General features: G+C 37.0%; 1 protein-coding gene across 1 annotated transcript in view; it reads left to right on the forward strand.

Annotated features, from left to right (window-relative positions):
* Positions 1–12,284, forward strand: part of TBCK (TBC1 domain containing kinase) — a 63,439-nt gene extending 51,155 nt beyond the window's left edge. The window contains exons 17-18 of the mRNA XM_009868248.1: positions 324–483; positions 11,901–12,284. Coding sequence (XP_009866550.1) covers positions 324–483; positions 11,901–12,011 — 271 coding nt within the window. The 3' untranslated portion in view covers positions 12,012–12,284. The remainder of the gene's footprint in view (positions 1–323; positions 484–11,900) is intronic.
* Positions 12,285–15,386: the final 3,102 nt, after the last annotated feature.

Below are 15,386 nucleotides of genomic sequence, written 5' to 3' on the forward strand. Positions count from 1 at the left end.
TCAATCCAAGAAAATATGTATACTGTGGATATTGCGCCCTTAGCACCAAGTGTTTCATTTAGAAATGCTAAAAATCAGTTTCTGTAGTACTGTGCTGTGTCCTTTATGAAACAACTCTTCACTCTGTCCTTTTTTTAATGTGCAGTGTCAAAAGTTCTTTGTCAGAAATTGCAAATAATAAGTGGGGTTTGTAAAATACAAGGGTACAAATGACCAGCACTGTTGTACCGTGACAGCCAGGATGACAAGGAGGCTCATCCTGCAGCTTTGTGTGTACCACAGAAATATCTGCCTTTCAGATGTCCTTAACTGATCTTCCTAAGCTTTAACCGTGGCCACATTTCTGGCAGCATCAATGTCCCATTTGCATCAGCATTTACTGCAGAAGGCGATCTTGTCCAGTGCCCGGCAACTGCCACGCTCCAGAGCTTTAAAGGAAGAGTTGTGGTGATTGTCGGGAATGCAGTGAAGAACACAGCTGCTGTAAGTATATTGCTATAATGTATATGTTTATGCTTAAAAATATATCAATGGCATGAATGCAGACAGTAGTAAATAAATACTAGAGTCTAAATAATACAGATTACTAACCTGAGGTAAGACGAAAGGATTTGGTGGGATTTTTGAGTTGTTGTTCATTTCTGCTCCTAGGCAAAACCATTTTTCTCCTCAAGTGATGAACAGCTGAAAAAGCTGATGTTTTGAAGTGAAATTATTTAACAGGACCTTTTTCAGCTTTAAAATCCTTATTTTGGCATAGTATAGAAGGGACATCAGCACTACTAATGTGCATCAGTAAGCTCTAGTTTTCAAAATTGACTTGTGTTTACTTCCTGTAGTGTTAGGAAGCACACACAAGTAAGGTGGGAACAAGTATGTTATGAGGTCCAAATGAATAAGATATAATTCATAGTCATGCTAATAAAAACCAATGTATTGATTGTTTTTTAAGACTCATTTAGCTTATGTAGTTGTGCTCAGTGAAGAGAAGAATGGTTCCTATGGAGAATTATAACTTTTGTTTGATACTTTTATCATCAGTGCCTTAAACTAGACAGGGAAAACATTCAGACCTGCCTTTTACTTTCTATGATCAAATATTTGGTGGTGTTGTGAACCAGCAGAATAAAATGTAGAGCTATTTCTTTTGCCATTCTTCTTCTCAGGTAAAGGAAAATTATCTTTTTTTTCTTCTTTTTACTTCTTTTTTCTTTTTAAAAGATATGATCACTCAAAGGTCGTGAACTGTAATCATGGTATGACAAGGAGGGCTGTGGACAATTATAAGGTCTTAATATGATGAACAGCACAAGCATCAGTACGCCAAATGTTGGAATTCTTTATACGTATAGGGAGTTGTAAGTAACATGAGAAATGTCTTTCATTGACCTGTGTTTCATCATTTAGAAAATTAACTTGTGATACGTATCACATTTCTTAAACAGTAATAGAGATGGCATAAAAGAGACTATACAGCACATCTCAGTTTCAGGTGGTGTCTAAGTTTGTGCATAAGTAAGTCCATGGTAAATATTTTAAAATTATATCAATCAGCTTGAACCAATCACGGTAGCTCACTAAATGCTGAATGCATATATCCGCCCCTCAAAGAAACAAATGCAAAATGCATAAAAAACTAAGAGTCAAATGGAGATGATTTAAATGACTCTTTATACATTTGATGGTGGAGTATGCAGCTTCTTTCAACAATTACATTTTAAATCACTGAAGATTCCTGAGGAATAGGAACAGGAAAAAGAAGATGCTTTGGTATTCACTAATAAGTATCTTTATGGGATATATCCCACATACTACCAAGTCATTTTCTGGGAGTTGTTTTCCAGGACCAGTCAGAAATGTTTTGTCTGAAGCAAAGGAGCACTGTAAGTATTTTGTATGAAACAATGAAGATAAAAGTGTCTGAAGGAAAGAAAGGACAGAGGCTTTACAGTGCAAGTGGTGGGTTACACCACAGCTAAGAAGACACAATTTTCTCCTCTAATGCAGTGGCACTTCCTATGCAAAGTTAGATTTGTTTTGGCTTCAAAGTGTTTTGTTAAATGAAAACTGAATGTTTCCTTTGCAGTGCAGCTGAAGAAGACTTGTAGTGTGCTGAGTAAGTGCAAGTACTTCAGTCATGTGAGAGGATGCTGCCTTATCCTCAATCGCAGACTTTCTCCAACTGAGACAATGTTTACCTGGAATTGTCAATACTATAGCTTTCCCTAAATGAGAAATGGTGCTTTGCCTCTTGATTTGCTTTTAGAGTTCTTGAAAGTCTAACTAGAGAGTGTAGAATTTTAAATAGCAGCAAAATACTGGATTTTCCGGTCTGACCACAAATGAATTAAATACTGGTCGGGACTCACCAAGTCTATCACACCTCAGAGTACATATAAAACCAGCCTCAATTTGGCTGCTCTGTTGATAAAACTTGGAACTCCTTTCTTTTGTGAATTTTTTTTAAGGCAAATTTCAGTTTTATTCTGCATAGCTGCATAGGGCTGTCTGCCACTATTCACAACTTTAACCAATCCAAAACTATGTATCTTGAGGTTTGGTAAGAACAACAGCTATTACTTTTGAGATTTTACAAGGTAATCCAGTCATTTGAAATATTACAAAAGTGAGTAAGTGGAAACAAACAATTTTATCCAAAGAAATGAGATGTTCAGCTTACAGTGCATTTTTTCTAAACAAAGTTATGTATTTCCAGATGAAAATGAATGAGCCACAAATTGTGCCCTCCATCATAAAGGAGAATTTTTCAGAAGTGTTCACTGATATTTACTCCATTAAAAATATGGGGATTGGCACTTTTAGAAGTGTGGTTTAAATTTATGCAGGACTGAGAAAGGTGGAGGTACGTGTGAAAAAGCACTGACTATTTATGAAGCCATTTGTTATTAGAAGGTTTAATCATTCAGTTGCGTTTTGTATTAGAAGCCTGCTTGGCATTATCCAAATAATTTTTTTTTTTTCAAAAAAGTTTAGTGTACTGAACAGACATGTAGAAAAAAGCCTTTGTCCCATTTTCACGCTTCTCTTCTGTTACTATCTTTTGTATTTGATTTAGTGCCAGATGATAAAACATTTAAATTGAAAAGAAAATGCTGTCTAGAACTTGGTAGGCAAGAGGGAAAACTGAAAACTTCCCCACAGAACCATTCCAGCAGGAGGCAAAGGAAGCCAAGAGTGCTGCAGACTTCAGTGTAGCTCTGGCTGTAGCTGAAGGCTTCCCTAGGATGGATTTGTAACAGGGTAATCCTGCTTGTTAAGCCATTTGATTTATTCACCCTAAAAGTTAAATAAATAGATTGGCTGATGTACAAGAGCCTTGCTGAATGTGCCATCAGCAGCATAATGGTCCTGTGAGGAGGAGCTTGCCCTGGGCATTGTGTGGCGGTGCTTGGCTTGCACTTCTCTGCAGAATAGTCCTTCCTGTAGGCTGATTCTCACTTGGTGCCAGTCTTTCTTCTCCTAGCAGATTCTGGGCACTTGTTAACAGAGCAGATACTCGTTTGTCTCTGGAAACAGCAGGAAATATCTATGTAAAAAGACGTTATGCTGGAGTTCTTAAACCAAATTCTGTTTCAGTTTTTAACTATTAAATGTGTTAAGTGGCACCATCTCCTAAGTGAATTAAATTCCCTTTTCTCACATCCCTTGGTAGATACTACCTTGAAAATTCCAGACTGGGCAAGGGGTTATTACAGTTGGGAGTATAATAGTTAAACAGGCAGTAAGTGCTCAACTGTAGCTTCTTTTATTAGTGCATGGAAAATAGCACATCTCCTGGTTTTTGTCACTTTCAGAGTCTGAGACACAGCAAGTGCAAAGGTAAATCATAGTTACGTGTATGTAGGAAGGGGATTAGTGTGGTCTTTTTTTTGAAAGGGTGACACTACTTTTTCATCTCCCTCCTTCCGTAAACTTTGAGGTGCCAAGCCACTATCTGTATCCATTTCCAACGTTTTGTCTGTATTATCGCAATGTTGACTGAAATTAGAACAAGAGAAATACCTGATATTGTCATGTTCCAGCAACTCAGTTTTGACAATAACACACTTCTACTTGTGTGGTGTGGTTGTTTTGTCTATATGTATTTCCCCAGTGATTTTGTATATGTGTCCTATTGTCAGTTAAAGGTTGTAACACAATAAATTACATAGGACATTTTAATCTGTCTAAGAATTAGCAACTCATTTATTTCAAGGCAGATAAGCTGTAAGTCAGAACTTAAAAAAAAATCTGTCTTTATAGCAGGGAAATAAATTCTAAATTGTAACTTTGGATTGTTACATTGATTATCTAGGTAAGTTATGCTGCTATAAATACATTGTCTAGACAATTTCTACAAGTCACTGAAGCAAAGTAGTCATTCTTATTGCATCACAGTAGATAAAATATATGAATTATCTCCAAGACAAAGACAAACAGTCCAGATTTTCCATGAGATCTTTCTGACCCTTTCCAAGACAAGAGAAAGAAGTTCAAGTTCAAGATTCTTTTTGTGTAACATGCTCCCACATTAAAAAACCCACTTTTTTTTTTTCTATGTGAAAGTAACATTTTCTCTCTCTCTCAAAGATGCATTTCTTATATGAAGGCTGAGCCACATAGCTAGAAGTATCCAGTTACCACTGGCTTTATGTGGTTTTGTTGCCATCTTCCTCAGGGCTTTTTAAAAAGCCTTGCCAGAGAAGCAAGTCCCTGCATGCTGAAGCTGGTTTCTTGTTATAAATCTGTCTTAAAAATGCAAATGGATACCCGTGAAACTTAATAGGATGATCTGAAGATTAGATGTTGCCTATAGAATATTAAATAGCAGATGCATTCATGTTTCTGAAGAGAGATATATTTCATTAGAAGGGCCTGATAGAACTTCCAGTGTGAAAATAAATAGGTAATAAACTTGAGATGTTTTTACTATACGTCTTGCGGATTCCACATCTCATTGTAAATATTCTCTTCAGAAAAGTGATTGAACAAGTGGAATGAAAAGTGAAGATATTTTCTCTTTGCAGGATGGAGGGATTCCTTATGATTCCTAGAATGGCCCTTTCTGTTCATGTTTGTTTTTGTTAAAGCATCACTCTCCATTCTTCATTCAGACTCGGCGGCTACAGGAATCATTGGGTGCCTCTTTGTTGTCTTTATAGAGGAATAGATTTATCTTGCATTTTGAAGAAGTTGGAAGGCTTAGTTAATCAGCAGCAATCCTGCTAGCTGTATCTCTACCCAAGACATGGTAAAGTCTTCAGTGTTTTACTCTCTAAAGTCTGTATTATTTTATTTAGTGCTTTTTATTACTGTAATATGTGTGCGCGTTGTCCTTCATGAACAGAAATACAGCCCAGCTGCTGTTGCTAGTACATTGCTCTTCACATGGCCCAAGAAAGACACTTGGGCTGCCAGTCAGGACTTGTGTGATGCTGTTGTAATTCTGCCCCTGCCGGTGACTTTGGTTACTTTGGACTAAATGCCTCAGGTACAGCAGAAATCACCTAAATATTCTTCCTTTCCAGCTAAATGTGAAAGAGGAAAGGGGCAAAATAAAAGCTAAAGGCTCAGGAGAAGAATTTGAGCATTCCTTTTCCTTTTCTGAAGTAGGTACCAAGGAAAGCAGGCTATTTCTAAAATTCCAAATAGGTTCTGTTCTGTAATCTTTACTGAGACAAACGGTTATGGTTATTGGAAATTTTAGTTTATTGCTTGATGTAGGCATGGGTTTTCCCATCTGTGTGCGTTACTACACAGAGGTTTGGATATTCTGGAGCTGAGGGGCTGTGGGGTCATCAGTTTTCTATTTCCTGCTATTCCAGTTCAGAGAATCTGAAATAGTGATAACTGAAATAGAGATGGTAATGAACTAATAAATATGTGTTATAGGCCCAGGAGACTTGTGTAAGCATATTGCCAGCTAGAAAGGTAGTGGTGATTTTGGCAGTCCCAATATGCACACTACTTCTCTGGGCAGGTGTTGTTTTCCTTTCCTCTAAACCTGAATCTGAGCCAACTTTTGAAGAGGACTGACTGACTGACTGCTACAGGACCAAATGTGTCCAAGGACTTTTGTCCTGGAGTTTAAGAAGAAATGGGACAAAACTGGCAGTTTAGACATGCCCTCAGTAATATCTGAGAACTGGTAATTTCCATATGATCTGCAAAGACTTCATAATATCTCTGTGATTAAGAAAAAAAACCTCCACTTTGGGTAGCATTAGTAAAAAGTATTGCAAATCACAAAGAAAGGTATTTTTAAAAAGAGGTTGAACGGTTGGCTTGAATATAAAAAAATGAAAGCGTGAGTCTTCCTGAAAGATTCTACCTCACTCTAAGAATGAAGTTTGTCCTAAATTTCATTTTCTTCAAATCAAATATACAATAAGTTTACTTTCTGCCTTTTAATTTTACAATTCATTCAGTTGTGCTGGGTGCACTGGATATATTTTGGTCAGTATAAAATTACCTGTGTTATAACCGCTAAATCTCTGCAATTCGATTTTCATTTTCAAGTGCTTGCTTTCAGCTAGATTTTTTTTTAATATATCATTTCTACGTGGAAAATTAAAAATACAAATGTTTAAAAGTTATGTGGAGAAATTTGAGTGTTTACTCTTACTTTGATTCTTAGTAAAATGTGTTCAGTAACCACCTATTAAATACCTATTTGTATGGGCCTATTTTCAAATCTTTGCATGTAAGTCAGTCCTTTAAGTTACTGCTGTTTTTCTCTACTGATGGAATGGAAAGCGTTTGTCTTTGGCCAGGTCTGCATATGAAGAATATGAAGAAGTTGCTGCTCTTTTCCTTTCTGCTGTTTTTCACGCTTGCTCTTTTTTGGTCTTTTATTTATTTATTTATTTATGTATTACATAGAACATGCACAAAGTTTTGCTTCTTGTGTTCTGTACTGCCATTTAGTTTATTCTAATTCCGTAGCTGTTAACTAGGCACAGGTTTTATTGGTATAGGAGACTTTAGGTGCCTACCTTTCCCTTAGTGTTAAAGTACCATTTCATGTATATGGAACCCTTTTAATGTAAGAGGTAGCTGACTAAAAATAATCTTGTGTGCTGGGTCTGCTTTGTGGCATACAGAAATTGTTGTTTAAAAAACTCTAGACTAACCACCATGACTATGGTGTGCTTTCACTTGACTGAAATCAGACTGCAAAACAGACTGCAGTCCTCAAGAGGTTTGTGTAGCAAATGAAGAACTTGTAATAATAATCTTGTGGCAATGGATGAGTACTACATAATTTGATTAATATTTCTCGTCTATCTCCTAAAGTATGTCTTTCTTCTTTCAGAGCATGGTATTAACATTTATACCCTGGTAACATTTGTCACGGCAGTCTTTTTTTGTATTCTGCTACAGTATGTTACTTTTCCTTCCCTCCCAAGTCGTCCTTTAATTACAACCTGTCACAAGAATGTTTGTGAAAGTGAATAATGTGTACATAGCAACCCTGCTGGCTAGCCCCAGGGGTGCCGAGAAGGATGCTGCTCAAGCTATGTTGTGTTTTTAGACTCTGTTGTAGACAGTCTGAAAATGTGGCTGGCGTAATACATTCAGCACACTTGAAAGCTGTGATTTTACTACTTGGAACAGGGTAGCAGAAACATTTTGATAAATGCTCCAATGTGCAGGTTATTAAGGTTCTTGATGGTACTTAAAGGGGCAGTCCTATTATGCTGTTTGTGTTAAGACTGATACAGCGTAAAATGTTTAATATTTGCCCAAATTTTGATATGAATTTGCTGTGATCTTGTCTGTCTTTGAAAGTCTGACTTCTTGTATCTGCATGAGAGAGTCTTAGCTGACTGCTTTCAAATGCAAATTACAATTTTCTGGCTCAGTTATACTCACCAGGAAGGGTGTTTTATGTGAAATTGATTGATGCGTTACTTAATAGAGAAACAGGATTTCCAAAGCCTTTACCAAAGCCTTCACACAGTAGTCTTTTAACAAGTTGCTCACATATTTATCCTTTTATATATAATACTTGATGTGAAAGTAGCAAGAGGGAATTGAGTTTAAATGCTAGATGCCACCAGTAGAAACACAGTAACTGAACTTTCTTGGGAAGTACATTTTGAGGAAACACTACCTGAGACAGGGAAAAAAAGGTTAAAGTCTAGTATCCCTTTAATCCTCGACCTCAGATAAGCATAACTCTGTTTTCCCCAAGTAGTTTTGTTGTCTAAATGAAAACAGAAGCAGTGCAGAGGGCTGTGACCCATTGCTGACATGGGGAAACAGATACCTCAGGATTAATGTCAGCACAAGCATTTGATGGATTTGAGAAAGTATAATCACTTTACAGATGACAAAGGTTTACTTCTTTTTAAAATCAACCTCTGTAATGAAAATTTAATTGTGTACTACCTTTATATGTTTCAATAAATCTCCTTTAAAATATGGGTGATTTACTGGTTACTAAGGATGATGTAACCCATATGCTTAAGTTATTTTCTATCCTAACAGAACCTCTGCAAATTAGCTTATTTAGTGCACTGCAAATCATATGTTCAGGTGCCTGTTATTAAACTTGCACTTGATGTTTTATGATGGCATTTATAAAAAAAATCAGACCTCATGTGAAGTCCAAGGTGGCAGGTTTTGGTGTAGAAAATCTGTGGCATTAATTCAGAAGTGCACCTTGGGCTTTTTTTGACACATGAAATTTCATTCTTTTTGGATCACTGTTTTTCTTCAACTTTTTAGGAAACGTTATTTTTATACATATATTTCTTAGTTTATTGGCTTTAAGTTACCAGTATTTGAACATAAACGACAGTCACATTGGGGAGGAAGTCTGTGTAGCTATTTCAAATAGTCTTTCCTCATGCCACTCCATCAGTGCCCATGCCAGAAATAACATTTTCATGTGTTTTGAAAATACTAGCTTCATATAGTATTTTTTAACAGGAAAAGATACCAGGTGGTGTTGGAACATTTGAGAGACGTGGGGAACAAGTTCCTGTTCTTGTCTGTGACAGACAGACTTTGCTGTCTAGGAGAGGAAGGCACAAACTGAGATGCAGAACTATAAGACAAAGCTTTAATTAGGGTGACTGCAATGCTAGTAAGATAACTATTTCTAAATCTAGTCTTTACCAAAAGTTACTGTTTCTGCTTTCAGTGACACAATGCAGGAAGGCAGAAAGTAAAACTAGGAGCATCTTTAATTGGATCAAACCCTATAATCTTGTGAATTAAACCTTGATTCTTTTCTTCTTTGCAGTATGGAGACAGGTGTATGTGCTCTTGGAGTCTGATATTTGGAGTTTGATGGCAGCATTGCCTCTGGGCCCCTGACTTGCAGCCAGTTCCTGCAGAAGTGAGTTAGTAATAGTAATTCCCTGCTCACGGGATTTTCTCTGGCTGAATGCTCAGAGGCTGTATTTTGAGCTGTATTTGCGGCCTTTCTCACTGAAGCTATGTAGACAACTGGCAACAGTTATGTGACGACTTTAAAAAAGAAAAAAAAAAAGCTGTTCATCTTGTGGTATAAAATCTTGTGCTCTTGTGCTTTCTGCCTATCATTTGTTGGCAGCCACAGATTCTGCGGTGCTTACTTCACAGAGGCCCTGCAAGAAGTGAGAAATTCCTCATTGTAAAGGAACATCATGTCATGTGCAGTGAAGAAAATTTATTTCTAGGCATACCTTGGTTACTAAAACAATTCTACAGGACAGTAGGACACAGACCTTAATACTCAAACCCTAAATGTGAAGCATTTACTCGCATATTTTCTTTTTCAGACTACATGTAATGGTAGTTATATTATGGCTAGGACATCTGAAAAACTTGGAGCTGAGTTTACAGTTTATTATCACAGAAATGTAAAATTATCAGTAGACAGAGAGTAGAACCTTTCTGCTGACGCATGAGGCATTGTACTCAGCAAATAACATACAGCTTCTTGTCAGCCTGAGTGCTTGTTGCCATTTTTAATTTCTGCGAAGTGTGAGCAGCATCGGTGTTCAATACAGAACTTTATCCACTAGTCACAGATGGAGAGCACTGTGAGGTGACAGATATGTGCATATGAAGTAGACAAGTCTGGTAGGAATATTTCGCTATACTATTTTTGTAGCTCATGGTAGGCACAGCTGAGAGCTATTTTTGACAAAGAAATTGCTTTGCTACACACCACATCTTCATGCGACTGAGGTAGTTGCACTCTCCTAGTGATATCTCTGTACCTATTTACACCACTCCTTCATCAGAGAGCCTCACTAAAAGCATGTAATTTACTTTTCTTGTGAAAACTGGCATCCACTTGTAGTCTGACTTCACTGTTATCTGTTTTGATTGTTTGATTGTGCGGTTTTTTTCATTTGATCCTTTGAATTCTGTACTGACACACCCAGACTAGCGCAGGAAGACATGATTGAAATTCCTTTTGGTTTTCTTTAGGCAAGTACCTGAAACACATGTAACAGCCAAAATGTCCTGACTGATCCACTGTGACCTCATACTGTGCCTCAACAAGTCCTCAGTGGTTACAGATCGTGTACTAATTGCTCACACCCTGAAACACAGAGAAAGAAATGCAGTAGCTATGTTTGACATTTAAGTGGAGAGAAATAAATTCCTTGCATATATAAAACACCTTCAGTGTGAAGCAAAAGTTCTGGCTATGAAAAAGTTTAAAATTTTGCTACTATGAATTCTTACCTGTTAAAGAGTTTATTTCAGGACTTGTACTTGACCAGGTAAACATGTAGTACATCTTGTTACACTGTCACAGGTAATTAGAAGGAATGTGAATGTAAAAAGAAATCCCATGTGCTAAGTTTGAATGGGGTGCCTACTGCTGTTCTTGAGTTGGTAATTTAGATGTTTGTGCAAAGTTAGTTATTTGGACATGGTACTTGCACGGGGTTCTGGAATAGTATCACAAATCTAATTTAAAGAGTCAAAAATGCAATAACAAATGTTTTAAGCAGCCTATTTGGAAGCACTCATAGATTTTACAGATGATACTAGTTTGTCAACCAAGTATAAAGTAATAATCCCAAAGACCGGGATGACAGCACAGTCTTTCTCACAGCTATTGGAAATAAGGTAAAACTATTGAGTTCCTCTCCGGTTAATCCATTTTGGTGGCTTGTTTTTTAATATATTGCAGTCAATTTTTAAAAGACAAGTTTGACATGTGATACACAAAATATCTGGAATTGAATTATGGTATTTTTGAGATGTAATTTGGGGGTATTTTAATCATTATTATTATCATTTTGATGCACAAAATATTATTTCGTCATCAGTGTAGAAATCTTTCAGGAAGTTGCTACATGGAAACTGACAATTCTTGGTTTATGGAATGAATTAATTTGGGTGAGAGGCCTTAAATGACTGGGGTATGTGTATGTGCTTGCACTACGTAACCTGCAGGGATAGTGGAGAATACAACTGCTAGACTCCAATTCATATTTAACATCTGTGAAATCAAGTCCTGTCAGACAAGTTTGACAGGTAAACAAATGACTGTACCATCAAACTGTGATACTTGTACACTTGTGAACTTAGAGAAAACAGCTGAGAGTTAGACTAATGCAGAGAAAAATACCTGTTATTTCATGCTTTGAGAGGAGTTCCAATGATTACTCTGAGATTAAATAATCCTGTTAGAATGAGATAAAATCCTGCCTAAGCAGAGATAAGTAAAGTTTACAGTTATCAGCGTGACACTTTCATGACAACCAAATTCATCCCAGCTGTTTCAACAGACAGACCTGGGCTCCTGTGCTGGGCTATTTGGTGCAAGGAAAAAACTTCTGGGGTCTGATAATTTTTGCTTTTGTTTAACTCGCTTTACCTAACACAGTTATTTTGATTTAGGGGCTATAATATGCAGTGTGCTAATGATATATCTGTTTCAGTTTGCAGCTCACCTAGTGAAAAACAAGTACCCAAGGGTCTGCATCCTAGATGGAGGAATCAACAAGATCAAGCCAACTGGTCTCCTCACTGTTCCTTCACCACAGATTTAAGTGACTGTAAACATTCAGGACAATCTATCTGAATAGAAAAGTCTTACCATGCAACACGGATATCCTGAATGCAAGGGGCATTATGGTGTCTTCACTATACAAGTTACTGTGATGTTCGGTGTATTATTCTGCAGATCTAGAGCGTGGGATCTTTGCATTTGTTCTTTGGTATAGAGCTTCAGCTGGAAAAGATCAAAACTGTGAAGCTTCAAGCTTTCCAAGAAACCTCTTTCAGCATTGATGTAGTGCACAACTGGCTGAGCGAGTCTGGACAAAAAAAAGAAAAAAAGAATAATTTAGCTGGCATTTGGTATCTTATTTTGTTCTGCAGAAATATTTATAAACTGACACTTGATGTGCTAATCTATTTAAGATGCACTTAAATAGATTGTTTTTCAGAGGTATTTTACTGTGAATATTGAGAGTAACAAGCTAAAACTGTACCCTGTATCCTGTGAAAAAGTGTGTTCTCCAGTATTTTAAAGAGTAGTTGTTGTATCTTGTGACCTACTTCCTTTCTGAGAAAGCATTTTTTCATCTGGATTGGAGATAAAGATGTGTCACATACTGGAAGTCACTGTAAGAGCTGCTGCTAAGTCAATCCAAACTGTATCATATCTTGCAGAAGTGGAGAAGGCCTCCTTCTCTGTGGAGAGTTTTTAACATTCTATTTCCATAAACACAGCAATTTCTGAAACAGTTATATTTAACAGGAAGGTAGGCTTTTGACAATACGGTATCTTATGGCTATAGATGAGTTATTCCACAAATAATAGTGCTTTTGCATTTTAGAAGTTCATGCCTTAAAAAGAAACTATTGAATTTTAGTTTTTATTTGAAGGCATTCCAGAGTTATCACCCTTGTGTGATTTAGAGGTACACAGTTCTCTTGGTTCTCTACTCTTTCAGCTAGTGGTGTCAATGTTTTTTTTTGAGGTCCTGTTTCTTAACTATGAACTTGCAAAATGACGGTTTGAGACAGAAAACCTGTTTCTAAGCTAAACTGGATGCAAGTGCTGTAGGTAAGTGAAAACTGGCTTCCACAAAGGGCATAAGGTGACTATGCACTAGACATGTGAAAATCACTTCGCAAAAAAAGCCAGAAGTATTGAAAACACCTATAGAAATGAGAATTGGCCTCTCTTTGTTGCCAAGAAGCTAAAAATAAATTTGATTCAGACAAGGACCAGCTTTCAGGAGATGTGAAAAAGTCCCCACCCTAATTTCTCTCCCTCAAAATCCCAGGTTAGCATTGATAGCATGTCATCTCCATTATTCTAAAAATAATGGGAGGGTGGGAAGGGCTAGCAAAAGAAGAAAATCTATCTTCAGGAATGCTACTTGAAAATATTACCTTTAATTTGGAAAAACCATGTGTGTTAAGGTAAGACTGACAGTATGGCTCTGAAATTAAATGGGAAATTGGAAGAATTTGTCTTAGAAAACAAGAAACATTCGGATTTCTCTTTCTGTATTTTTAAAGTTTAGAAATCATTGGTGCCACATGAGGCTTGAAAATCACTGAAGTGCTGGTATTGAAAAGTATTTTGTAAAATTTGCAAAATGACACAGAAGATCTATTCACCTGGTTACAATTGCATTGCAAATTTAGCATTTGCATTGTGAATTTAACACCATACTCTTTTAGAGCACTGTATGGGACACGTCAGTTTACACAATACAAGCTCGTTGTTAGGAGAATGAGGATTTGCTCTGGGTATGGTTATCATATGCTGTAGTGCAGAGTGTTTTATCATGAGAAGTTTCTAGTTTGGCAAACAGGAAATTGCAGCAGCTAACTTTATTTTATTTTTCCTCTTCCACAAGAGATTTCCAAAACTGAGACAGTTGTGAGAGGATGGAGGTCAGTGAGAAGGCTGTGAACGGCGTCTATAAATCACAGCCAAAATGATCACTTTTTTGTGGGTTTTTGACCACTTTTGTACGTTGTTTTTGACCACTAAAGTGGTCATGGTAAAGCTTGTTTTTTGTTTCGGGGAGGTTTGTTTGAACTGAAACTGTGGAAGAGGACACCTTGTGGAAGACCTGGAAAGAAGAAAGCTTTGTTCTTGCCTGTACAATGAACAGAATATTTTATCCTGTTTTTTCACAAGTTGCTCAGTAACAGTATGTGCTGTCTTTAGGGATGTTTAGTCTTGCCACAACTGTGATTTTGAGAACCCTATTAGAAAAGTATAAGTGAAAAGAATATGGGGGAAGAAATGCACCTTTTAGCTCCCTTTATTTCAGCTGTGATTTGTCTAAAAACATAAACCATGGAGTTCCAACATGCTCATACAGATACATATGGGCTTTGTTTGGTCTAAGGTCAGTGTAATATATCTGAAGCAGTAATATATCTGAAATATATCTGAAATCCATAATATATCCATAATATATCTGAATATCTGTAATATATCTGAAGCTTTCAACAAGTTTTAACTAAAAATCCAAGATGCCTGGCAGAGTGACCAAGTAAGGGATCAGAAATGAGATGTAGGGACCAGATCACCAGGTTCCTCTGTTAGCAGATGTTTTCTACAGCAAGCTCTGGTGAGGCCCATGGTACTCAGCTGACTTTAAAAATTAGCTAGAAACAAAAATCACAAGCTCCCTGAAACTACAAAATCATCCACCATGATCAAAGTTTTGCTTGACTGCATGGAAGATGAGAAAGACCTTGTGATACCCAGTGCCAGAAGGATTCACTATGAAAGAGTATATGGGGCCTGGAGAACAACAGTTCTAGCACTCCAGCAGTGAATTCTTTGACAGATAGGGTATCATTGTAATGAGTAACAGCGGCCAGAAAGCCGCACAGGATATTGGTGATTGTAAGGAAGGAAAGGAACAAAACGAGGTATGCCATCAGAGAGTTAACCCATATGGTGGATTTTGAACACAGCTTTATAATACCAAAAAAGCAATCAAAATAGAACGGGCCACCTTTTGCCTAAAGTCCATCCTTAAAATATGGAATTTGTCATCAGAAGGGGCCAACAGCTTATAAAAATACTCGTAACGAAGGATTAGACAGCTTTGTAGGAGAGCTCTATCTCTGGCTATTAACCACAATGGTTTAGAAACAGTATCTAACTCAGGGCTTTCCTGATTTGTTGATGAAGAGAGACTGAGAGAAAACACCAAAGATGTCACCTGGTTTCTTGCACTCGCAAAAAAGCATTTGCCTTTATTAAGTGACTATTGGTAATACAGCAGTTCAAGCGATATTATATATTTAATCCCAGCTTGGAATTTCCTTCTCTTCCTACACAGGTACTCGGAAAAGGACCATAAGCACAAATTATAGAATGCCTTGTAGAAAACAGGATTTAACGTGTACCCAGCTAATTTTTTTTTGTTACCATCCTTCTA

The sequence above is a fragment of the Apaloderma vittatum genome, unplaced genomic scaffold, assembly GCF_000703405.1.
Source record: "Apaloderma vittatum isolate BGI_N311 unplaced genomic scaffold, ASM70340v1 scaffold7324, whole genome shotgun sequence".
NCBI lineage: Eukaryota > Metazoa > Chordata > Aves > Trogoniformes > Trogonidae > Apaloderma > Apaloderma vittatum.